Genomic DNA, 26,450 nt, shown 5'->3' with positions numbered 1-26,450 from the left:
TTCTGCATGCCACTCTCAGTCACTGTCACTGTGCCTTTCTGCCTGCCACTCTCAGTCACAGTCACGGTGCCTTTCTGCGTGTCATTTTCAGTCACTGTCACTGTGTCTTTCTGCCTGTCATTATCAGTCACTGTCACTGTGTCTTTCTGCCTGTCATTCTCTGTCACTGTCAATGTGCCTTTCTGCGTGTCATTCTCAGTCACTGTCACTGTGCCTTTCTGCGTGTCATTCTCAGTCACTGTCACTGTGCCTTTCTGCCTGTCATTCTCTGTCACTGTGTCTTTCTGTGTGTCATTCTCAGTCACTGTCACTGTGCCTTTCTGCCTTTCATTCTCTGTCACAGTCACTGTGCCTTTCTGCCTGTCATTCTCAGTCACTGTCACCGTGTCTTTCTGCCTATCATTCTCAGTCACAGTCTCTGTGCCTTTCTGCGTGTCGTTCTCAGTCACTGTCACTGTGCCTTTCTGCCTGTCATTCTCTGTCACTGTCACTGTGCCTTTCTGCGTGTCATTCTCAGTCACTGTGCGTTTCTGCCTGTCATTTTCTGTCACTGTCACTGTGCCTTTCTGCGTGTCATTCTCAGTCACTGTCACTGTGCCTTTATGCCTGTCATTCTCTGTCACTGTCACTGTGCCTTTCTGCGTGTCATTCTCAGTCACTGTCGATGTGCCTTTCTGCGTGTCATTCTCAGTCACTGTCACTGTGCCATTCTGCCTGTCATTCTCAGTCACAGTTACTGTGCCTTTCTTCCTGTCATTCTCAGTCACTGTCGATATGCCTTTATGCCTGTCATTCTCTGTCACTGTCACTGTGCCTTTCTGCCTGTCATTCTCAGTCACTGTCACTGTGTCTTTCTGCGTGTCATTCTCAGTCACAGTCACTGTGCCTTTCTGCCTGTCATTCTCAGTCACTGTCACTGTGTCTTTCTGCCTGTCATTCTCAGTCACTGTCACTGTGCCTTTCTGCCTGTCATTCTCTGTCACTGTCAATGTGCCTTTCTGCCTGTCATTCTCAGTCACTGTCACTGTGCCTTTTTGCCTGCAACTCTCAGTCACTGTCACTGTGCCCTTGTGCGCGTCATTCTCAGTCACTGTCACTGTGTCTTTCTGTGTGTCATTCTCGGTCACTGTCACTGTGCCTTTCTGCCTGTCATTCTCAGTCACTGTCGCTGTGCCTTTCTGTGTGTCATTCTCAGTCACTGTCACTGTGCCTTTCTGCGTGTCATTCTCTGTCACTGTGTCTTTCTGTGTGTCATTCACTGTCACTGTGCCTTTCTGCCTGCCACTCTCCCGGGGCCCGGGTAGCTCAGGTGGTAGAGCACTGGACTTGTGATCGAGAGGTCACTGTGCCTTTCTGCCTGTCATTCTCAGTCACAGTCACTGTGCCTTTCTGCGTGTCATTCTCTGTCACTGTGTCTTTCTGTGTGTCATTCTCAGTCACTGTCACTGTGCCTTTCTGCGTGTCATTCTATGTCACTGTGTCTTTCTGTGTGTCATTCTCAGTCACTGTCACTTTCTGCGTGTCATTCTCTGTCACTGTGTCTTTCTGTGTGTCATTCTCAGTCACTGTCACTGTGCCTTTCTGTGTGTCATTCTATGTCACTGTGTCTTTCTGTGTGTCATTCTCAGTCACTGTCATTGTGCCTTTCTGCGTGTCATTCTCTGTCACTGTGTCTTTCTGTGTGTCATTCTCAGTCACTGTCACTGTGCCTTTCTGCGTGTCATTCTCTGTCACTGTGTCTTTCTGTGTGTCATTCTCAGTCACTGTCACTGTGCCTTTCTGCGTGTCATTCTCAGTCACTGTCACTGTGCCTTTCTGCGTGTCATTCTCTGTCACTGTGTCTTTATGTGTGTCATTCTCAGTCACTGTCACTGTGCCTTTCTGCGTGTCATTGTCTGTCACTGTGTCTTTCTGTGTGTCATTCTCAGTCACTGTCACTGTGCCTTTCTGCGTGTCGTTCTCAGTCACTGTGCCTTTCTGCGTGTCATTCTCAGTCACTGTCACTGTGCCTTTCTGCCTGTCATTCTCTGTCACTGTCACTGTGCCTTTCTGTGTGTCATTCTCAGTCACTGTCACTGTGCCTTTCTGCCTGTCATTCTCAGTCACTGTCATTGTGCCTTTCTGCCTGTCATTCTCAGTCACTGTCACTGTGCCTTTCTGCCTGTCATTCTCAGTCACTGTCACTGTGCCTTTCTGTGTGTCATTCTCAGTCACTGTCACTGTGCCTTTCTGCCTGTCATTCTCAGTCACTGTCACCGTGTCTTTCTGCCTATCATTCTCTGTCACTGTCACTGTGCCTTTCTGCGTGTCATTCTCAGTCACTGTGCGTTTCTGCCTGTCATTCTCTGTCACTGTCACTGTGCCTTTCTGCGTGTCATTCTCAGTCACTGTCACTGTGCCTTTCTGCCTGTCATTCTCTGTCACTGTCACTGTGCCTTTCTGTGTGTCATTCTCAGTCACTGTCACTGTGCCATTATGCCTGTAATTCTCTGTCACTGTCACTGTGCCTTTCTGCCTTTCATTCTCTGTCACAGTCACGGTGTCTTTCTGCGTGTCATTCTCACTCACTGACACTGTGCCTTTCTGCGTGTTATTCTCAGTCACTGTCACTGTGCCTTTCTGCGTATCATTCTCACTCACTGTCACTGTGCCTTTCTGCTGCCACTCTCAGTCACTGTCACTGTGCCTTTCTGCATGCCATTCTCACTCACTGTCACTGTGCCTTTCTGCCTGCCACTCTCAGTCACTGTCACTGTGCCTTTCTGCATGCCACTCTCAGTCACTGTCACTGTGACTTTCTGCCTGCCACTCTCAGTCACTGTCACTGTGCCTTTCTGCGTGTCATTTTCAGTCACTGTCACTGTGTCTTTCTGCCTGTCATTATCAGTCACTGTCACTGTGTCTTTCTGCCTGTCATTCTCTGTCACTGTCAATGTGCCTTTCTGCGTGTCATTCTCAGTCACTGTCACTGTGCCTTTCTGCGTGTCATTCTCAGTCCCTGTCACTGTGCCTTTCTGCCTGTCATTCTCTGTCACTGTGTCTTTCTGTGTGTCATTCTCAGTCACTGTCACTGTGCCTTTCTGCCTTTCATTCTCTGTCACAGTCACTGTGCCTTTCTGCCTGTCATTCTCAGTCACTGTCACCGTGTCTTTCTGCCTATCATTCTCAGTCACAGTCTCTGTGCCTTTCTGCGTGTCGTTCTCAGTCACTGTCACTGTGCCTTTCTGCCTGTCATTCTCTGTCACTGTCACTGTGCCTTTCTGCGTGTCATTCTCAGTCACTGTGCGGTTCTGCCTGTCATTTTCTGTCACTGTCACTGTGCCTTTCTGCGTGTCATTCTCAGTCACTGTCACTGTGCCTTTATGCCTGTCATTCTCTGTCACTGTCACTGTGCCTTTCTGCGTGTCATTCTCAGTCACTGTCGATGTGCCTTTCTGCGTGTCATTCTCAGTCACTGTCACTGTGCCATTCTGCCTGTCATTCTCAGTCACAGTTACTGTGCCTTTCTTCCTGTCATTCTCAGTCACTGTCGATGTGCCTTTATGCCTGTCATTCTCTGTCACTGTCACTGTGCCTTTCTGCCTGTCATTCTCAGTCACTGTCACTGTGTCTTTCTGCCTGTCATTCTCAGTCACAGTCACTGTGCCTTTCTGCCTGTCATTCTCAGTCACTGTCACTGTGTCTTTCTGCCTGTCATTCTCAGTCACTGTCACTGTGCCTTTCTGCCTGTCATTCTCTGTCACTGTCAATGTGCCTTTCTGCCTGTCATTCTCAGTCACTGTCACTGTGCCTTTTTGCCTGCAACTCTCAGTCACTGTCACTGTGCCCTTGTGCGTGTCATTCTCAGTCACTGTCACTGTGTCTTTCTGTGTGTCATTCTCGGTCACTGTCACAGTGCCTTTCTGCCTGTCATTCTCAGTCACTGTCGCTGTGCCTTTCTGTGTGTCATTCTCAGTCACTGTCACTGTGCCTTTCTGCCTGTCATTCTCAGTCACTGTCACTGTGCCTTTCTGCGTGTCATTCACTGTCACTGTGCCTTTCTGCCTGCCACTCTCCCGGGGCCCGGGTAGCTCAGGTGGTAGAGCACTGGACTTGTGATCGAGAGGTCACTGTGCCTTTCTGCCTGTCATTCTCAGTCACAGTCACTGTGCCTTTCTGCGTGTCATTCTCTGTCACTGTGTCTTTCTGTGTGTCATTCTCAGTCACTGTCACTGTGCCTTTCTGCGTGTCATTCTATGTCACTGTGTCTTTCTGTGTGTCATTCTCAGTCACTGTCACTTTCTGCGTGTCATTCTCTGTCACTGTGTCTTTCTGTGTGTCATTCTCAGTCACTGTCACTGTGCCTTTCTGCGTGTCATTCTATGTCACTGTGTCTTTCTGTGTGTCATTCTCAGTCACTGTCATTGTGCCTTTCTGCGTGTCATTCTCTGTCACTGTGTCTTTCTGTGTGTCATTCTCAGTCACTGTCACTGTGCCTTTCTGCGTGTCATTCTCTGTCACTGTGTCTTTCTGTGTGTCATTCTCAGTCACTGTCACTGTGCCTTTCTGCGTGTCATTCTCAGTCACTGTCACTGTGCCTTTCTGCGTGTCATTCTCTGTCACTGTGTCTTTATGTGTGTCATTCTCAGTCACTGTCACTGTGCCTTTCTGCGTGTCATTCTCTGTCACTGTGTCTTTCTGTGTGTCATTCTCAGTCACTGTCACTGTGCCTTTCTGTGTGTCATTCTCAGTCACTGTCACTGTGCCTTTCTGCGTGTCATTGTCTGTCACTGTGTCTTTCTGTGTGTCATTCTCAGTCACTGTCACTGTGCCTTTCTGTGTGTCATTCTCAGTCACTGTCACTGTGCCTTTCTGCGTGTCATTATCTGTCACTGTGTCTTTCTGTGTGTCATTCTCAGTCACTGTCATTGTGCCTTTCTGCCTGTCATTCTCTGTCACTGTGTCTTTCTGTGTGTCATTCTCAGTCACTGTCACTGTGCCTTTCTGAATGTGTCTCTGCAGGGGGACTGGGTTTATACAGCTGGGTGTCATCAGCAAAAGACTGATTTAAAACAGAATGGTTTTGAATCAGTGTGGAGAGGTTCAATAGTCTGCCAACGCACGCTCTGGATTGCAAAACACTTTTGTTTGGAAATACTGATTTAACTATATCTTTGAACACGAAAATATTTTCTGCTGTACAAGATTACGTTATGTCAACTGATCGCTTCGGCTGATATTATATTAACAGTGACAGCAATAGATGTAGTAAAGCATTCTCTCTCTCTCTCTCTCTCTCTCTCTCTCTCTCTCTCTCTCTCTCTCTCTCTCTCTCTCTCTCTCTCTCTCTCTCTCTCTCTCTCTCTCTCTCTCTCTCTTTTATGTGTATAAAATATTATGAAATATTTTGAAAGAAAAGGGTTGAAGTTATCACTTGTTCGCCATGTCTTGTTAACAGAATGTGTATTAATTATCAGTTTTAGAACGTGGCCATGAGCAGTCTGCTTGTTAACGTTCTTAATGTTGTTACTGTATACAACATGTATACACGAAATTAATAAAAACACGCTTAAACCAAAATGAAAATGCTTACCTAGAAGAGCGCCACTGTCCACGTAGTTCATCACCTGCTGCATGGGACCCCCACCAGTGTAGAACACGGAGATCTCGGACAGACCCAGCTCGTAAGCGATGCGGTCTCCTTGGAAACGGACGTCCATGACTGCTGGGCCGGTGTAGGGGGAGAGGCGGAAGTCGAAGTCCCAGTGCATGTAGGTGACGTGGCGGTGCTCAATGCTGTACCGCTTGCCGTCAGGTTCAATCTGCGCACCATAGACAAAATATTAATGAGTGACTTGGTTTAGAGGCCCACCCCTCCTCGTCAAAACAGTTCGCCTTGCTGTCTCAGATCCGGTGTAGGATCCGGTCCGGTCCCCCCTCTGAAGTAGTCCCCCGGGGGACCAATTCGTGGCAAAAACTGCTCTATAATGGTCCTCCCTTAGACATCCAGCCTCGTTTTTCTCAGGCATTCAAGCCATTTTCAATCTATATCTTTGTCCGGTATTATGTAGTGCACAGACAGCAATCTCTTTGTTTGACTATATTTTGCAGAAAATAAAATAGATCTGATTTATAATGCCGTTCAAAAGAAAAATCACATGAAATAAAATGAATAATAAATAAAGTAGATGTGTACTGCCGGGCAGTACATACCCCAAGCGAAGTCGTCCATCTGTGTGTACATGATTCTCTCTCTCTCTCTCTCTCTCTCTTAAAATGTGTCATCGATGACGTGTTTTCATACTTGCTAATGCGGCAGGCTAATCATGACGTCAAATTGAAACTTCTTGAAGTCTCTCAGAAAGGGACATGAAAACCATGTGGGGGTTACTGGTTTGGGCTGAAAAAAAACCCAACTCCACCTAAAATTCAAGCGCCTATGGGGCTGAATTATGCAGCATAAATTGTGAAACATCAGGATATCTCACACTTTCAATTCTGCCATCATGTCAAATCTGACAACAAACCTACCCACAAAATGTCATAAATATCGGTGTAGAATTGAGACTTAACGGTTTTTAACTGCCAAAAATAAGTTTTTTTGACTGGAATAGTTTGTCTTGAAATTCAGTTTGGGACAACGGACCCACCCACTAAATTTCATAAAGATAGGTGAAAATTTAAATGTAACGGGTTTTAACTGCCAAAATTATGTTTTTCTTCTGGAAAAGTATGGAGTGAAAATCAGTTGGGGACAACGAACCTACCCACAAAATTTCATAAATATCGATGAAGAATTGAGATTTAACGGTTTTTAACTGCCAAAAATAAGGTTTTTTGTCTGGAAAAGTATGTCTTAAAATTCAGTTTGGGACAACGGACCCACCCACTAAATTTCATAAAGATAGGTGAAGAATTGAAATTTAACGTTTTTTAACTGCCAAAATTATGTCTTTCTTCTGGAAAAGTATAGAGTGAAAATCAGTTGGGGACAACGAACCTACCCACAAAATTTCATAAATATCGGTGAAGAATTGAAATTTAACGGTTTTTAACTGCCAAAATTATGTTTTTCTTCTGGAAAAGTATGAAGTGAAAATAAGTTGGGAACAACAAACCTACCTTTAAAATTTCATAAGAATCAGTGAAGAAATAGGATTTAACGATTTTTTAACAGCCTTGACACTGAACATTTGATAAATCATTGGTGATGTCATCATAACCCAGTCGTTGTAGTTGTCGTCGTAGTTGTTGGTGTTGCTGTTGTCATGTTCGTTGTCGTGATTGTTGTTGTTCTCGTGTTGTTGTTTTTGTTGTTGTTGTTGTTGTTGTTGTTGTTGTTGTCGTCGTCGTCGTCGATGTCATTTGTTGTTGTTGTTGTTATCGTCGTCGTCGTCGTCATCGTCGTCGTTGTCAGAGGTTATTTCTAAAGATGTCATTGATAGTCTTTGTTCTCGTCACCAAGACTTGCTAAGAACAAGCTTGGAACAGCAAGAGTTCCAAGAACAAGATTAGAACAACTCATTACATCATTACCAGTACGTCATTTGTATTTAGAACACACTTTAGAAAAAAACTCTTCAGCTACAAACCAGTCACCCTCACATGTCGGAGGTGTTTGTCTAAACCACTTACTGAAATGTTTTGAGGTTTAATGACCATACACATGTTGAACCGGTGAGTGTCTTCCGCTGCTTAATTCGCAAATAACTATTTTATTAAAGTCCGCTTGAAACGCTCAAAGATGAAATTCCATGTTAAAAAGTGACAAAAGTTTCACATTTTCCCGTTGTAACAGCTTCCGATGATATTATATATGAAAATTCTGATCCTCTGAGAGGATTCCCCGAAACAAAATCAGTTTGTACGCCTAATTTTAATAGAATTGTCCAAACAGTGTCGCTAATATTGTGCTAAAAGATGAGTTCTAGAACAATGTTCACAGACAGACACCACTTGGCAAAAAAATTTTCAGTGCTGGGAGACGAAAAAAAAAAAAACTACCTCGCTACGCGCGGGCTTCGCCCACGCTCCGCTTGGATAAATACTGATAAGAAGAAATGAAACCAGTCTCTGATTCTTTCCTTTCTTTTCTCTGAAATTGCTGGTAACATTACTAACATTGTAACAAGAAAAACGAGGCTGGATGTCTAAGGGGGGATCATTATAGAGCAGTTTTTGCCACGAATTGGTCCCCCGGGGGACTACTTCAGAGGGGGGACCGGACCGGATCCTACACCGGTAAGGCATTAACATGGGAAAAGAACATCCCTCCACTTGGTCACATACTATACAACAACCAACCAGGGTGTTCTCTTTGAAAAAGACGGTGATGAGAACTGAAGCTACAGCCCTCGCCCCGGGCTTGACCTAGAAAGGGAGGCAAGGAGGGGAGGCGGGGACGGGGGGGGGGGGGGGGCTGGGGTTCTGGATGCGCGCCCCATTACCCGGCAAATGCACAGTTGTTTCTCAAGGCGAGACACACACTACCCCTGTCATGCCTGCGAAGCCTTTGCACGCTTGCCGGCTTAATATTTTGAAACTCTTCCCCCCCTCCCTCCCCCCTCACCCCCACCCTCTCGTACGCTATGTCCCGCCCTGCTCACCTGAACAGGGGGTCTCTGAGGAGGTGTTGGAACGGCGTCCCCTCTCACGTTCAGCGAGGAAAAGAGCGATCTGCCGCCTTCAGGGGGAGTCACGCGGGTCTTGTTGATGGTGGGGTCGTTATAGTAACGGTCCTTGAAGTCTGCCAGGGAGTCAAAGAAGGTGCCGGCATACCACACCCTGTCCACTGTCCACTGGCTAGGGTCCGTGCTGGACATGTCGATCAGCACGCTGAAGTCCGTGGGGTGCAGACTGCAAATCACACATACAGACTATAGAGTACAGACTGCACATCACACAGACTATAGAGTACAAACTGCACATCACACAGACTATAGAGTACAGACTCCACATCACACAGACTATTGAGTGCTGATTGCAAATCACAGACTATTGAGTGCTGACTGCAAATCACACAGACCATTGAGTGCAGACTGCAAATCACACAGACTATTGAGTACTGACTGCAAATCACACAAACTATTGAGTACAGACTGCAAATCACACAGACTATTGAGTACAGACTGCAAATCACACACACTATTGAGTACAGACTGCAAATCACACAGACTATTGAGTGCTGATTGCAAATCACAGACTATTGAGTGCTGACTGCAAATCACACAGACCATTGAGTGCAGACTGCAAATCACACAGACTATTGAGTGCTGACTGCAAATCACACAGACCATTGAGTGCTGATTGCAAATCACACAGACTATTGAGTACAGACTGCAAATCACACAGACTATAGAGTGCTGACTGCAAATCACACAGACTATAGAGTGCTGACTGCACATCACACAGACTATAGAGTACAGACTGCACATCACACAGACTATAGAGTACAGACTGTACATCACACAGACTATAGAGTACAGACTGCACATCACACAGACTATAGAGTACAGACTGTACATCACACAGACTATAGAGTACAGACTGCACATCACACAGACTATAGAGTACAGACTGTACATCACACAGACTATAGAGTACAGACTGCAAATCACACAGACTATAGAGTGCTGACTCCACATCACACAGACTATAGAGTACAGACTGCACATCACACAGACTATAGAGTACAGACTGCACATCACACAGACTATAGAGTACAGACTGTACATCACACAGACTATAGAGTACAGACTGCACATCACACAGACTATAGAGTACAGACTGCACATCACACAGACTATAGAGTGCAGACTGCACATCACACAGACTATAGAGTGCTGACTGCAACTCACACAGACTATAGAGTACAGACTGCACATCACACAGACTATAGAGTGCTGACTGCACATCACACAGACTATAGAGTGCTGACTGCAAATCACACAGACTATAGAGTACAGACTGCACATCACACAGACTATAGAGTGCTGACTGCACATCACACAGACTATAGAGTACAGACTGCACATCACACAGACTATAGAGTACAGACTGCACATCACACAGACTATAGAGTGCAGACTGCACATCACACAGACTATAGAGTACAGACTGCACATCACACAGACTATAGAGTGCTGACTGCACATCACACAGACTATAGAGTACAGACTGCACATCACACAGACTATAGAGTACAGACTGCACATCACACAGACTATAGAGTGCAGACTGCACATCACACAGACTATAGAGTACAGACTGCACATCACACAGACTATAGAGTACAGACTGCACATCACACAGACTATTGAGTGCTGACTGCAAATCACACAGACTATAGAGTGCTGACTGCAAATCACACAGACTATTGAGTGCTGACTGCAAATCACACAGACTATTGAGTGCTGACTGCAAATCAAACAGACTATTGAGTGCTGACTGCAAATCACACAGACTATTGAGTGCTGATTGCAAATCACACAGACAATTGAGTGCTGACTGCAAATCACACAGACTATTGAGTACTGACTGCACATCACACAGACTATTGAGTACAGACTGCACATCACACATACTATTGAGTGCTGACTGCAAATCACACAGACTATAGAGTGCAGACTGCAAATCACACACACTATTGAGTACAGACTGCAAATCACACAGACTATTGAGTGCTGATTGCAAATCACAGACTATTGAGTGCTGACTGCAAATCACACAGACCATTGAGTGCAGACTGCAAATCACACAGACTATTGAGTACTGACTGCAACTCACACAGACTATAGAGTACAAACTGCAAATCACACAAACTATTGAGTACAGACTGCCAATAACACAGACTATTGAGTACAGACTGATAATCACACAGACTATAGAGTGCTGACTGCAAATCACACAGACTATTGAGTGCTGACTGCAAATCACACAGACTATAGAGTACAGACTGCAAATCACACACACACTATTGAGTACAGACTGCAAATCACACAGACTATTGAGTGCTGATTGCAAATCACAGACTATTGAGTGCTGACTGCAAATCACACAGACCATTGAGTGCAGACTGCAAATCACACAGACTATTGAGTACTGACTGCAACTCACACAGACTATAGAGTACAAACTGCAAATCACACAAACTATTGAGTACAGACTGCAAATCACACAGACTATTGAGTACAGACTGCAAATCACACACACTATTGAGTACAGACTGCAAATCACACAGACTATTGAGTACTGACTGCAACTCACACAGACTATAGAGTACAAACTGCAAATCACACAAACTATTGAGTACAGACTGCAAATCACACAGACTATTGAGTACAGACTGAAAATCACACAGACTATTCAGTGCAGACTCCAAATCACACAGAATATGGAGTGCATTTAGCGATGGTGGAATCCCACAGTGTGCAAGCGTGAATAATACTGAACTACACTAGATAGCGAGGGTGAGGGTGAAGGAGAGAGACAGACAGGCAGACAAACAGAGGGGCAGATCCAGAGCCAGACAGACAGATAGACAGACAGATAAACAGACGGGAAAATGCAGAGCCCGAGAGACAGAGAAGGCCATGCAGGTAGACATAGAAAGAGAGATCGACACGTAGATACAGCCAGCCAGCCAGCCAGCCAGCCAGCCAGCCAGACAGACAGACAGACAGATAAACACACGGGAAAATGCAGAGCCCGAGAGACAGAGAAGGCCATGCAGGTAGACATAGAAAGAGAGATCGACACGTATATACAGACACAGAGAGACAGAGAGACAGACAGACAGACAGACAGACACTACAACAAAGAGAGAGAGAGAGAGAGAGAGAGAGAGAGAGAGAGAGAGAGAGAGAGAGAGAGAGAGAGAGAGAGAGAGAGAGAGAGAGAGAGAGAGAGAGAGAGAGAGAGAGAGAGAGAGAGTTATCACCTACATTAGAAATTCAACGTCGTAAAGCGCGACAAACCAGCTTTTGCGGACATTGATGTCACCAAAGAATGCAGTCCCCATTGCTGCTACGTTGTAGTAAAGGCAGTTGTCACCACAGTTCGCGTAGCGTGCCCCATAACTCTCCATCAGGATATCGCCCACCTGCAGGGGAAAGGGAGGTAACCTGTATTGTCATGTCCACACTAAACTCTCAGTTAGTCAAAGAGTTATGTCGCTTGATTATAAAGTCGGGTGACCTGAATTAATCGATTTTGTGTGACAATACAATCATGCATTTTCACTGTTTACTACGATATTGTTTTTACTCCAAAAAGAGTAGACTAGCATGGTTCTCGTCGTTTGGACAGTTGGGTAAATTGCAGCAACTCCCTTGAATGTTGGACAATAAACCCTAGCAATTCAGTCCCCTTCTAATCACGACTTTTCGACATAAACACGAGTCACAGTTCTCGTCTTTTCCGGTTTCAGGCACATTCAGTCAAATAGAGGATACGGATGTATATTGCTATTCTGATAGACACGTGGGGGAATTCGGGAATTCGGCATTCTAGTTTGTTTGTTTGTTTGCTTAACGCCCAGCCGAACACGAAGGGCCATATCAGGGCGGTGCTGCTTTGACATATAACGTGCGCCACACACAAGACAGAAATCGCAGCACAGGCTTCATGTCTCACCCAGTCACATTATTCTGACACCGGACCAACCAGTCCTAGCACTAACCCCATAATGCCAGACGCCAGGCGGAGCAGCCACTAGATTGCCAATTTTAAAGTCTTAGGTATGACCCGGTCGGGGTTCGAACCCACGACCTCCCCATCACGGGGCGGACGTCTTACCACTAGGTCAACCGTGCTGGTTTCGGCATTCTAGCAGACGGTCTTTCCATGTTAAAATGAAGGTACCAGTCTGAAACATTTATAGTCATTGACTTTCTTCTGAAACAATCCTTGCTCTCTTATCATCCACAGACTTACCGCGAAATCACTATCCGCAGCAGAAGTCAGACTTTCGAACAATAATCAGAATATTTCCGTGATACATGTCCCTGGGTTTTTCAATGTTCGATGATTTACGTGGATACATACGCAAGGGATATGCGAACTAAACCGTCGTCTGCAATGGGCAACATGGACCATGCTGGTAGTTGTTGCTGACAAAAACTAGTTTTCAACACAGAATATTATGTCAGAATAGCAATATTAGCGCTATTGTGTTTTCAGCGTAGCAATAGGGTCTGATATTTAGACTCGACAAGTATAGTGAAACTCGTCTTCGACTCGTCATCATTATACAGGGTGACCCCCCCAAAATGCCACCCATTAAAATGCTAATGACTCCTAAACTACTACAGCAATTTGCTTTATATTTAGTGTACACTGGTTGGACATATGGGAGGACAAGCTCACACAGTTTTACGTTTGTATGTTACATTTTCTGACTTTTATGTTCTTTGGGGAAAAAAATGAAACAATCGGGGATTGACGCAACAATACGAAATCCGGCCCCTGAGTGGTAGCCACACTAATACGATTTAAGCCCTCCAGATTTTCATTTGTTGGTTTTTCTAAATGATCGTGCATACAAAACCACCCACAGACCATGGATGAGCTGACACAGCAATTAGGGAGTTTGGAGGGTGCAACTCGGATGAGTGTGGCCAATGCTCAGTGTCAAACAGCAATTACAGGGAGTGTGGTGGGTGCACCTGGGATGAGTGTGGCCAATGCTCAGTGTCAAACAGCAATTACAGGGAGTGTGGAGGGTGCAGGACGGATGAGTGTGGCCAATGCTCAGTGTCAAACAGCAATGACAGGGAGTGTGGAGGGTGTAGGACGGATGAGTGTGGCCAATGCTCAGTGTCAAACAGCAATGACAGGGAGTGTGGAGGGTGCAGGACGGATGAGTGTGGCCAATGCTCAGTGTCAAACAGCAATTACAGGGAGTGTGGAGGGTGCAGGACGGATGAGTGTGGCCAATGCTCAGTGTCAAACAACAATTACATGCAGTGTGGAGGGTGCAGGACGGATGAGTGTGGCCAATGCTCAGTGTCAAACAGCAATGACAGGGAGTGTGGTGGGTGTAGGACGGATGAGTGTGGCCAATGCTCAGTGTCAAACAGCAATTACAGGGAGTGTGGTGGGTGCACCTGGGATGAGTGTGGCCAATGCTCAGTGTCAAACAGCAATTACAGGGAGTGTGGTGGGTGCACCTGGGATGAGTGTGGCCAATGCTCAGTGTCAAACAGCAGTTACAGGAAGTGTGGAGGGTGCAGGACGGATGAGTGTGGCCAATGCTCAGTGTCAAACAGCAATGACAGAGAGTGAGGAGGGTGCAACTCGGATGAGTGTGGCCAATGCTCAGTGTCAAACAGCAATGACAGGGAGTGTGGAGGGTGTAGGACGGATGAGTGTGGCCAATGCTCAGTGTCAAACAGCAATCACAGGGAGTGTGGAGGGTGCAGGACGGATGAGTGTGGTCAATGCTCAGTGTCAAACAGCAATGACAGGAAGTGTGGAGGGTGCAGGACGGATGAGTGTGGCCAATGCTCAGTGTCAAACAGCAATGACAGGGAGTGTGGAGGGTGTAGGACGGATGAGTGTGGCCAATGCTCAGTGTCAAACAGCAATGACAGGGAGTGTGGAGGGTGCAGGACGGATGAGTGTGGCCAATGCTCAGTGTCAAACAGTAATGACAGGAAGTGTGGAGGGTGCAGGACGGATGAGTGTGGCTGTCACACACACATATGCGCACCCACATATGCGCAGTCTGTCATCCACAAACTCACAGAATTTTCTCTCTCTCAAACTGTAAAAAGGTACAAATCACAAAAAATGAAGTTTACACGTTTCTTGAACAAAACAAAGCACTCAAAACTCACATTTACACATCAAATAACCCCAATCCCTTGCCAAAGATAATTAACGTTTACACTCTAATTACTCTCATTCACTCACATCAAATCTCTACCTCGCAAACACACCCTCTTGCTATCACTCCATCATACACTGAAATTACACTTCCTGCATGGGTTATTTTTAGGGGACGGATTTAGCGGAAGAGTTACCGTCCAGCAGGTCTGACAGTGACTTGAAGTGAAGCGAGATCCTGGGTGTAGATGCCCCGAAGACGAATGACGTCACGAGCGCAGAATGAGTTCCTGGCGAAGCGAGTCCATAGCAGCCCTCAGCTGTAGAACGAGTTCCATGCGAAGCGAGTTCCATGCGAAGCGAGTCCATAGCAGCCCTCAACAGTAGAATGGCTTAGCTTGACTGGGCTGGCGGATCATCTCCATCACTCCTCGGCAAGAAAACCGCAACCTGAAATGGTTAGCATTGCTCTTAGTCCATGGTTAACTCACATCGCTTATCCGTTCCCATATATCAAACCCAATGCAGGAAAGAATGGACAAAGCCTCTATGACTCTCACACACTCGCACAAATACTTCATATGTTATGAACGTTCTACCAATTCATTACATGTTTAATAATTGGCAGAAGTTATGCAAACATGTAACACGAAAATAGCTTTCCGTCTTTTTACATACACAAGTTATCATAATGCACAGACCATATTCAAAATTGATAACTAACATAACTAACAATACTAATAAAACTAACCTTCTTTAAGCGAAATACCTGACTGACTAGCCTGAACATAATAACGCACAGACACGAAACAACAAACATGTACCACGCAAACAGCCTAAACTACACCGAAAACAATAGAAAAGAATTACGCACCACATCCTGGTTGCATGAAAGCATACGCGAAATTCCCCTGTCAAATGAAGACAGCTCCCTTTTGCTCTATGAAAGCAAAAGTAACGTTCAAATGAAGAACGGATTCCAGTCTGGAACGCAGACTTCTAGCCCTGTAAACGGCTACGGCAAGAATGAATAAAACTGACACACAACTGAATTTACTGCTCACTACAGCGCACCTGAGATACACCCGTTACACTAGAATTTAGAGAAAACCGTGCCGCACGAAAACTACGAGTGCTAGCTGTCTCACCTGGCAGGTAAACGACAGCACAAAGAACAGGCGCTTGCAATGATTGCATATAATACGAAATAATTACAGCTGCTTGTGACACACCCCCCTTGTTAGACTGAACTAACAGTTAAGTTACAAAACTTCACACAACGCGGCTGTAATAATCCGCTCCCACGTTTTCACGTCCTCGGATCGCACGAATCCGGAAGGAGAATGGCTGAAGCAACAATGCCCATCGCATCAGGCGACCGTTTGAGGTTTTTGCTCTCTGCAAGTGTTGCAAAGACTGATGATCAGTCTGAAGTTCAAACTCTTGGCCATACAGGTACACCTCAAACTTCTTGACAGCCCACACCACTGCCAAACACTCCTTTTCAACAGTGGCGTAGTTTTTCTCTGCAGAGTTCAGCTTGCGGCTTGCAAATGACACAGGTTTCAACTCCCCATCCCTCTCTTGCAGCAGAACAGCTCCGAGACCAACGTCAGAGGCATCGGTCTGCAGTACAAATGGCTGGGACAAGTCAGGCAAGCAGATAACAGGCGGTTTGCTGAGAATCTCCCTGAGAGTGTTGAAAGATTCCTCGCAAACCTCGGTCCACTGAACCTTGTTTGAGCAGTTCTTCCGTGTCAAGTTGGTAAGGGCCAGAGCAATGGCAGCAAAGTTGGCTACATAGCGTCGATAGAAACCAACCAGGCCAAGAAAAGCGCGGACTTCTTTCTTGGTTTCAGGACGTCTTGAAGCTTGAATCTTCTCCAGCTTGGCTGCCTCTGGCCACATCAGGCCATGGCCAACTCGATGACCCAGGTAGTCCAGTTCAGGGAATCCTACGAAGCACTTCGTAGGTCGAGCCGTGAGACCTTCTTCTTCCAGACGACGAAAAACGGCCTCCAGGGCCTCAAGATGAGTCTCCCAGTCTTCAGTGCCGATGAGGATGTCGTCCATGAAGTTGTGGACATCACTTCTTCGCAGAGGGTTGAGAAGCTTCCTCATCATGCGGCTGAAAACTGCGACAGCATTCTGAAGACCAAACGGCATCATGGTCCATTGGAATTGTCCCTGAGGAACGATGAACGCAAGCTTCGGTCTGTCTTCAGCAAGGACTGGTATCTGCCAATACCCCTTCGACAAATCTATCTTGGTGAAGTACTTGGCACGCCCAAGACAGCTGAAGAGTTGATCGATGTCAGGGAGTGGTTCTCCATCAAACTCAGTGACCCTGTTTAGCTGACGATAATCGATACAGAACCGAATCGTCCCGTCCCTTTTCTTCACGAGGACCACTGGAGCGTTGTAAGGTGAGGACGCAGGTTCTATGACACCCATTTTCAGCATGGCCTCAACTTCCTTCTTCACAGTTTCAGTTTGGGAGTATGGCACAGGTCGAGGACGGACAAAAACAGGCTTTGAAGTCAGTAGGCTGACAGAAAATTCCTCAAGCTTGGTAGAACCAGGCAAATCCGTGAGCGCTTTGACGAAACGACCCTTGAAACGATTCACATCGTCACGCTGACTGTCAGTCAAAGCCGGGTTGCACTGAACATCACTCGGACCTTCTTTGGACTGAAGTGCAGGTAGAGGAATGTCTCGTGGGTACGTCACGTCCTCCTCTGAGGTGGCTCCTGATTCATCAATCACCACGGCACATGTAGTGACGACATCTTGATCCGTTCTTGATGGGGTAGGTCTGGACCCCCTCTCAACGTATTCCTTGATCAGATTGGCGTGGTACAACTTTTCTTTGGTGCCTACACGCAGACGATAGTCGCATTCTCCAACTTTTCCTACAACCTCGTAGGGTCCTTCCCAAGCCATTTCTAACTTGTTCTTCTTCAGGGGTAGGAGAAGCAGAACTCTACTTCCAATCTTGAAGTTTCGTTTCACTGCACGACGATCGAAAGCTCTGGCGTAGCGCCGGGAGGAGTTGTCCAGGTTCTGCTGTGCGATTTTCAAAGTGTCTTCCAAACGCTGACGCAGATCCACGACATACTCAGCAGTAGTCCTAACTTCTGCAGGAGTGTCTTTGGTCCATATCTCCTTGAGAAGTGAAAGAGGTCCTCTCACAGTTCTCCCGTACAAAAGTTCAAAAGGTGAAAACCCTAAACTTTCCTGTGGTACCTCTCGGTAGGCGAAAAGGAGGGCAGGAACAAAACGATCCCAATCTTTGGGTTTCTCCATGCAGAGCTTCTTCAGCATTGTCTTCAGTGTCCCATTGAATCTTTCTACTAGACCATTACATTGAGCATGATATGGTGTCGTGGTGAGTCCTTTCAGGGCAAGAAACTGATTCACTTGCTTCATGAGATTGCTGACAAACTGAGAACCCCTGTCGGTCAGTACTTCTTTGGGAACTCCAACCCGAGTATACATCTGCCAGAGTGCTTCAGCCACCCGCTCTGCTTCGATGCTGGGTAAAGGGGTCGCTTCTGGGTACCGGGTGGCATAGTCTACAGCAACCAGAATGTAGCGGTTCTTTCTTTCGGAGATGGTCAAAGGCCCCACAATGTCAACAGCGATTCTCCGGAAAGGTTCATCCAGCAGAGGCATCTTTCCAAGTGGTGCTTTTGGAATTTTCCCCTTAGGTAGAGCTCGCTGGCAAACGTCGCAGGATTGTACATATCGACGGATGTCACCGCCCATTCCCGGCCAGTAGAAAGAGTTCCACACTCGATCTCGAGTCCTCCTCGAACCAAGATGGCCAGCCATTGGTACATCATGCGACAGCTTAAGGATACCAGGTCTCAAGGCTTCTGGTACAACTATCTGATGGTACACATCTTCACCTGATGAGAACTCCCTTTGCAGAACTCCTTTCTTCCAGGAAAACTTCACTTGGCCATGTGTCCCGGAGGGAGCAGGATTACCAACTGCCGCTAGCTCTCGAATGCGTGCCAATGTAGAGTCATTCTCTTGTAGCTGAATGAGTTCATCTCGGGTGACACCTCCCAGTCCGGAGTCCTTCATTTTAAGAGTTTTGGGTCCTTGTTGTTCTCGAGCATGCTGTGCTCTGGTGACAACAGATGTCTTCACAGGATATGCCTTCCCCCTGTACACCGGAACTTCAAGAGTTTGTCCATCAGGCAACGGGATGGCATTTCCAATCAATACAGGATGAGCAAGATCCTCCACCACAATAGCAATTGCCTTTCCTGAAAAGAAAGGCGATTCAAAGTCAATTACAACAGTTGGGCACTCTCGTTCGACGTTGCCGGCTGCAAGTCGGATGGTTTGTCGTCCAATGCTGCGCTTGTTATCTCGCACAAGAGACGAATCCACCACTAGCCCGTCAGCTCCAGTATCCCTCAGGGCAGATACTGAAGAACCATTGACTTTCACTGTACATCTAGGAGAGTAGGTCAGTTGGCTGCAAGGATCACAGAGAGCAGGCAGTTCAGTTCCTGAGGTGACTGTTCCTAAAGTGACAACAGTTTTCACCGAAGTTAGACGAGGACAGTTCCTTCTAGAGTGACCTTCCTGACCGCAGTTGAAACATTTTCCCTTGAATCCTGACGGCTTAGAGCCAGCAAGTTTTGCTGGAGTTGCATCCTTCTTCGGGCTACTTGGTCCTTTCTGGTGACCCAATGCTTTACCAAAGACCGTAACTGGATTTTTCCTGGCCCGTTTCGACGATGCAAATCTCTCAGCTAGTTCAGCAGCTTCAGAAAGGGTACTGGGGTCATTCTGTCTGATGAAGTCGGCAAGTTCTCCAGATACTCTGTCGAGAAGGTGCTCCATCAGTATGAGGTCTCGAACTCCTTCGTATGTCTCCTCCTTCTTGGCTGCCTTTCTCCACCGCTCAAACCAAATCCGCAGCCGAGTAGCATGCTGCTGAAATGTTTCTTCATCCTTTTTCACAGCCTGACGAAACTTGGAGCGGTAAGAGTCAGCAGTCCAACGAAAAGCCCCACGTAGCGTCTCCACCACTTTGTCGTACTTTACGGCGTCCTCATCAGGCAATTCTAGGTAAACTTCGGAGGAAAAACCTTTAAGAAGTGTCCCCAGCCTAGCTCCCCAGTCTCGTTCCCTGTTCCACCCACTCAGGGATGCCGCTCTCTCAAATCGCCCTAGAAAAGTATCCAAATCTTCTTTGGTGGTATCAAAAGGATCGATCTTTAGCCGGACAGGTTCTATTGGACGGATATGGGGAACATGAGCAGTTTCTTCACGCTGGGCCCTTGCTATCTGTGTCCGAATCCTCTCCTCCTCCAACTCAGCCAAACGTTGACGTCGGGTATATTCTTCCTCATCTCTCTCCTGTCTTCTTCTTGTCTCTTCTTGTCTAAGTCGAGCCTCTTCCTCTTCTCTCTCCTGTTTCCTTCTTGCCTCTTCCTCTTCTCTCTCCTGTTTCCTTCTTGCCTCTTCTTCCTCTCTCTCCTGTCTTCTTCTTGCCTCTTCTTCCTCTCTCTCCTGTCTTCTTCTTGCCTCTTCTTGTCTCAGTTGAGCCTCTTCCTCTTCTCTCTCCTGTTTTCTTCTTTCTCTCTCCTGTTTCCTTCTTGCCTCCTCCAGTTGAGCTTTTAGCAGCTGAGCCTCCAATCCTACTCGTTGTTGTTGCTGCTGTTGATGGCGCAGACGGTCCAATTCTTCTTGCACAAATCTGGCAAGTGCACTACCGGAACGGACACCCAACGCTCTGCCCCTAGCGGCAATCTGCTCATGCTCGGCACTAAGACTAACCGAGTTACCAGCTGATTCAGAAAATACTTCGCTACGAGTAGGCGGAGTAGATAACTCATGGCCGGAAAGAGACAAAGTCGGGTCAGGCGTAGAAAAACTAGACAGGGCCGCGTTTCGCGTTTTCCTTGCGGACATATTTATCTTTATCTTCAGTAAACAGTGAAATAAAAAGGAAAACGTATTTATGGTAACTTCTGAATGAAATGAGCTAGAATACCAATAAATACCGAAGAAGGAAAGACAAGCTTTGCAGATGAACGTTTTCTTTCGCAAAATGAATAGCAGTACTATGCGCGGAAAACACCGACTTCTGTCACTGTTACGACGGGAGTGACAAAGGTAATGAACTCTAGTGCTATCACACGAATGATATTCAATAAACAGGTATCACAAAGACATGACAAACAAGACAAAACAATATCAGAAAACAGAAGGCGAACAGAAAAATCTGAGGTGACGATGAAAAGTTAGGATAGACCCACTACTTCTAGCTAGCTATCCCAATCATAAAATCCCGGACGAGCCCCCATTTGTCACACACACATATGCGCACCCACATATGCGCAGTCTGTCATCCACAAACTCACAGAATTTTCTCTCTCTCAAACTGTAAAAAGGTACAAATCACAAAAAATGAAGTTTATACGTTTCTTGAACAAAACAAAGCACTCAAAACTCACATTTACACATCAAATAACCCCAATCCCTTGCCAAAGATAATTAACGTTTACACTCTAATTACTCTCATTCACTCACATCAAATCTCTACCTCGCAAACACACCCTCTTGCTATCACTCCATCATACACTGAAATTACACTTCCTGCATGGGTTATTTTTAGGGGACGGATTTAGCGGAAGAGTTACCGTCCAGCAGGTCTGACAGTGACTTGAAGTGAAGCGAGATCCTGGGTGTAGATGCCCCGAAGACGAATGACGTCACGAGCGCAGAATGAGTTCCTGGCGAAGCGAGTCCATAGCAGCCCTCAGCTGTAGAACGAGTTCCATGCGAAGCGAGTCCATAGCAGCCCTCAACAGTAGAATGGCTTAGCTTGACTGGGCTGGCGGATCATCTCCATCACTCCTCGGCAAGAAAACCGCAACCTGAAATGGTTAGCATTGCTCTTAGTCCATGGTTAACTCACATCGCTTATCCGTTCCCATATATCAAACCCAATGCAGGAAAGAATGGACAAAGCCTCTATGACTCTCACACACTCGCACAAATACTTCATATGTTATGAACGTTCTACCAATTCATTACATGTTTAATAATTGGCAGAAGTTATGCAAACATGTAACACGAAAATAGCTTTCCGTCTTTTTACATACACAAGTTATCATAATGCACAGACCATATTCAAAATTGATAACTAACATAACTAACAATACTAATAAAACTAACCTTCTTTAAGCGAAATACCTGACTGACTAGCCTGAACATAATAACGCACAGACACGAAACAACAAACATGTACCACGCAAACAGCCTAAACTACACCGAAAACAATAGAAAAGAATTACGCACCACATCCTGGTTGCATGAAAGCATACGCGAAATTCCCCTGTCAAATGAAGACAGCTCCCTTTTGCTCTATGAAAGCAAAAGTAACGTTCAAATGAAGAACGGATTCCAGTCTGGAACGCAGACTTCTAGCCCTGTAAACGGCTACGGCAAGAATGAATAAAACTGACACACAACTGAATTTACTGCTCACTACAGCGCACCTGAGATACACCCGTTACACTAGAATTTAGAGAAAACCGTGCCGCACGAAAACTACGAGTGCTAGCTGTCTCACCTGGCAGGTAAACGACAGCACAAAGAACAGGCGCTTGCAATGATTGCATATAATACGAAATAATTACAGCTGCTTGTGACAGTGGCCAATGCTCAGTGTCAAACAGCAATGACAGGGAGTGTGGAGGGTGCAACTCGGATGAGTGTGGCCAATGCTCAGTGTCAAACAGCAATGACAGGGAGTGTGGAGGGTGTAGGACGGATGAGTGTGGCCAATGCTCAGTGTCAAACAGCAATTACAGGGAGTGAGGAGGGTGCAGGACGGATGAGTGTGGCCAATGCTCAGTGTCAAACAGCAATGACAGGGAGTGTGGAGGGTGCAGGACGGATGAGTGTGGCCAATGCTCAGTGTCAAACAGCAATGACAGGGAGTGTGGAGGGTGCAAGACGGATGAGTGTGGCCAATGCTCAGTGGCAAACAACAATTACAGGCAGTGTGGAGGGTGCAGGACGGATGAGTGTGGCCAATGCTCATGCAGTGTCAAACAGCAATTACAGGGAGTGAGGAGGGTGCAGGACGGATGAGTGTGGCCAATGCTCAGTGTCAAACAGCAATTACAGGGAGTGTGGAGGGTGCAGGACGGATGAGTGTGGCCAATGCTCAGTGTCAAACAGCAATTACAGGGAGTGTGGAGGGTGCAGGACGGATGAGTGTGGCCAATGCTCAGTGTCAAACAGCAATTACAGGGAGTGTGGAGGGTGCAGGACGGATGAGTGTGGAGGGTGCAGGACGGATGAGTGTGGCCAATGCTCAGTGTCAAACCTCCTACTTGTGAGGCCTTCTCCGAATTTAAAAAGTATTCTTCAAAAAGAGTATTTGTAAATAAAACTGCTTGACCTACATATATGAATAACCAAGTTAACGTGAGATCTTGCTCGAGTATTCTGGCAAAAGGCATGAATAAACGGACAATCTCAAGTAATGTTGATACCATGAGGGCTTTTATAACAACACGGCAGTGTACATTTCCCGTCTAACATCTTCAAATAACGAAAGAAACACAACAAGAATCAAATTAAACTCATGATTCACCTATGCGTTTTTATGCGTTTTTAATCAGGTTAAACACATAATTCACCTTTAATCAGGTTAAACTGATGACTCACCCGTGCGTTTTTAATCAGGTTAAACACATAACTCACCCGTGCGTTTTTAACCAGGTTAAACACATAACTCACCCGTGCGTTTTTAATCAGGTTAAACACATAACTCACCCGTGCGTTTTTAATCAGGTTAAACACATAACTCACCCGTGCGTTTTTAATCAGGTTAAACACATAACTCACCCGTGCGTTTTTAATCAGGTTAAACACATAACTCACCTTTAATCAGGTTAAACTGATGACTCACCCGTGCGTTTTTAATCAGATTAAACACATAACTCACCCGTGCGTTTTTAATCAGGTTAAACACATAACTCACCCGTGCGTTTTTAATCAGGTTAAACACATAACTCCCCTTTAATCAGGTTAAACTGATGACTCACCCGTGCGTTTTTAACCAGGTTAAACACATAACTCACCCGTGCGTTTTTAATCAGGTTAAACACATAACTCACATGTGCGTTTTTAATCAGGTTAAACACATAACTCACCCGTGCGTTTTTAATCAGGTTAAACACATAACTCACCGTTAATCAGGTTAAACTGATGACTCACCCGTGCGTTTTTAATCAGGTTAAACTGATGACTCACCCGTGCGTTTTTAATCAGGTTAAACACATAACTCACCCGTGCGTTTTTAATCAGGTTAAACACATAACTCACCGTGTGTTTTTAATCAGGTTAAACACATAACTCACCCGTGCGTTTTTAATCAGGTTAAACACATAACTCACCCGTGCGTTTTTAATCAGGTTAAACACATAACTCACCTTTAATCAGGTTAAATTGATGACTCACCCGTGCGTTTTTAATCAGGTTAAACACATAACTCGCCGTGTGTTTTAATCAGGTTAAACATATAACTCACTTGTGCGTTTTTAATCAGGTTAAACACATAACTCACCTTTACTCAGGTTAAACACATAACTCACCGTGTGTTTTAACTTTTTCGCGACGCGCCGCCCGAATACAAGCGTTCACTGATCATGCCGTTGTCAGCACGCCGCCAGAATCCGTGCGTAAGGTGCGTGAGTCGCTTCGCCACACACCGCCTTAATAGTAGCGTTGGAAGTGGAAAATACCACGCTGGGGATTTTCCATACGAAAACCCACGTCATAGGTTCAGAGGTCGGCTGCATTATCATACGCGACAAATAACTCCCAGAACAGTTGATTTCATTGGTTAGTTTGGAAACTACAGGTCATTGACGGCACCAACCCATGCCTTAGTTTCATATTTAGCATTCCAAAATGTCGCGAGTTGTCAGTGTTGTTGTTGCGAAGCGAAGCGGCGTGCAGAAGGCAGACAGTGTGTGCATCAAACAGTGTTGTTGGGATAGATGGATAAGTGAGTGATGAGGGTGAATGAGCTTTAGCCAAATCAAGAGCTCGAGGTGTCAATGCTACTGTGCCCAAAACCCAATGCAAGCGGACGGACGCGATTCTGGTGCCGGGAATGTGCTGTGGCCACATGCCGACATGGCTGCACGGCGCTTTGTGTTGGGCCGTGCTTCGAAGTGTGGCACACAAAGAAGGATGTTCTCCGTGCATAAACCGAGTTCTAAACAAGTCATTTATACAAAAACTGTAAATACTGTGACAGCAAGTGTTTCTTTTCTTCTATGGATAAAACCCAACGCAATGGGACTCGATTCTGGTGCCTGGAATGTGGTGTGGCGTTTTGCGTTGAGCTGTGCTCTGTGGCACTGTAAATACTGGGACAGCAAGTGTTTCTTTTCTTCTACATGGATATATTCATCATAGTCATCACCCAGTCATCTCATTGTATCATTCAGGTTAGTAAATTCTTTTTTGAGTATTCACTAACAACATTTTGTGCATATTTTCAAACATGTCTGTAGTATTTATGTGGTGCCTCTGGACTTTTTTTATTTAAATTGTTGACATTTTCAATAGCATACCACACAAACACAACAAGCCTTTTGACAAATACAAAGTACATTTCTGAAACAATGAAAGATCTTTCTTTAATTGTGTGCAAAAAGTAAGTCTCCACATGTACTAGTTTTTTTACAATATTTTTTTCAAAATACAATATTTTTTTCAAAATTTTCCAATTTTGGTTGTCAGCAGGCTATTTATTGACATTTTCAATAGCATACCACACAAACACAACAAGCCTTTTGACAAATACAAAGTACATTTCTGAAACAATGAAAAATCTTTCTTTAATTGTGTGCAAAAAGTAAATCTCCACATGTACTAGTTTTTTTACAATATTTTTTTCAAAATACAATATTTTTTTCAAAATGTCCCAATTTTGGTTGTCAGCAGGCTATTTATATGCTTTCGCGCATGCGTTCTGAGTGTATAGTCATGTCATAGGGTGGGCGTGTTGTAACTCACTTGTGCGTTTTTAATCAGGTTAACATGATGACTCACCTGTGCGTCAACAAGGCCAATTAAAACGTGTTCCATCATGGCGTCAAATTCCCTGTGGTTCAGAGGACGCACGGAGAAGGGGACGGGGTTTTTGCGTTGTGAGTTGACGATGAGGTCGGCGTAGGTTGGATTGTCCAGTGGCCCTACGCGGTACCTGACCAAAGGTGATGACAGCGTCAAGAGAACAATAAAGAAATGACCAACAAACCGACCGCAGAATAGACGTTTTCTGGAAATGACAGGATTTTTAGCGGTCTGGTAGAGTAAGAACACCTTTACCTCTAACAAGCTATTCACAACACCCGTAGCTATGGCATTCCATTTGTCAAATAATTATTTGGATACTTTTTCATGTTTGTTTCACCTGTTTTAGCTAAATAATCATTATTTAGAAGCTCATGTGCTAAATAAAAAACGCTGGCGCTGGACGCGAGTACTCTTCAGACTGGCTCGCTCCCCCAGTATGAAAGTTTTTGTCTTGTGCACGTGGATTTAAAAAAAAATATATATATATTTATTTATTTTACACAATTAAA

The 26,450-nt window shown here is 45.5% G+C and overlaps 2 protein-coding genes and 1 long non-coding RNA gene across 3 annotated transcripts in view; all 3 read right to left on the bottom strand.

Moving 5' to 3' along the window:
* Positions 1–26,450, bottom strand: part of LOC138946274 (putative amine oxidase [copper-containing]) — a 47,652-nt gene that overhangs the window by 11,211 nt on the left and 9,991 nt on the right. The window contains exons 3-6 of the mRNA XM_070317819.1: positions 25,915–26,068; positions 11,922–12,079; positions 8,586–8,835; positions 5,573–5,801 (exon numbers count right to left, since the gene is read on the bottom strand). Coding sequence (XP_070173920.1) covers positions 5,573–5,801; positions 8,586–8,835; positions 11,922–12,079; positions 25,915–26,068 — 791 coding nt within the window. The remainder of the gene's footprint in view (positions 1–5,572; positions 5,802–8,585; positions 8,836–11,921; positions 12,080–25,914; positions 26,069–26,450) is intronic.
* Positions 14,104–20,742, bottom strand: LOC138950983 (uncharacterized). Its single transcript, XM_070322696.1, has 2 exons — positions 15,680–20,742; positions 14,104–15,255 (listed from the first exon to the last, which is right to left on the bottom strand). The coding sequence occupies exon 1, from the start codon at positions 20,740–20,742 to the stop codon at positions 16,078–16,080; it is 4,665 nt and encodes a 1,554-aa protein (XP_070178797.1). The 3' UTR covers positions 14,104–15,255; positions 15,680–16,077.
* Positions 21,242–23,463, bottom strand: LOC138946543 (uncharacterized). Its single transcript, XR_011449374.1, has 2 exons — positions 22,135–23,463; positions 21,242–21,710 (listed from the first exon to the last, which is right to left on the bottom strand). It is a non-coding gene; the product is annotated as an uncharacterized lncRNA (long non-coding RNA).

Source organism: Littorina saxatilis, linkage group LG1 (assembly GCF_037325665.1).
Source record: "Littorina saxatilis isolate snail1 linkage group LG1, US_GU_Lsax_2.0, whole genome shotgun sequence".
Classification (NCBI taxonomy): Eukaryota; Metazoa; Mollusca; class Gastropoda; order Littorinimorpha; family Littorinidae; genus Littorina; species Littorina saxatilis.
The sequence above is the reverse complement of the archived record's forward strand: the minus strand, read 5'-3'. Positions and strand labels throughout refer to the sequence as shown.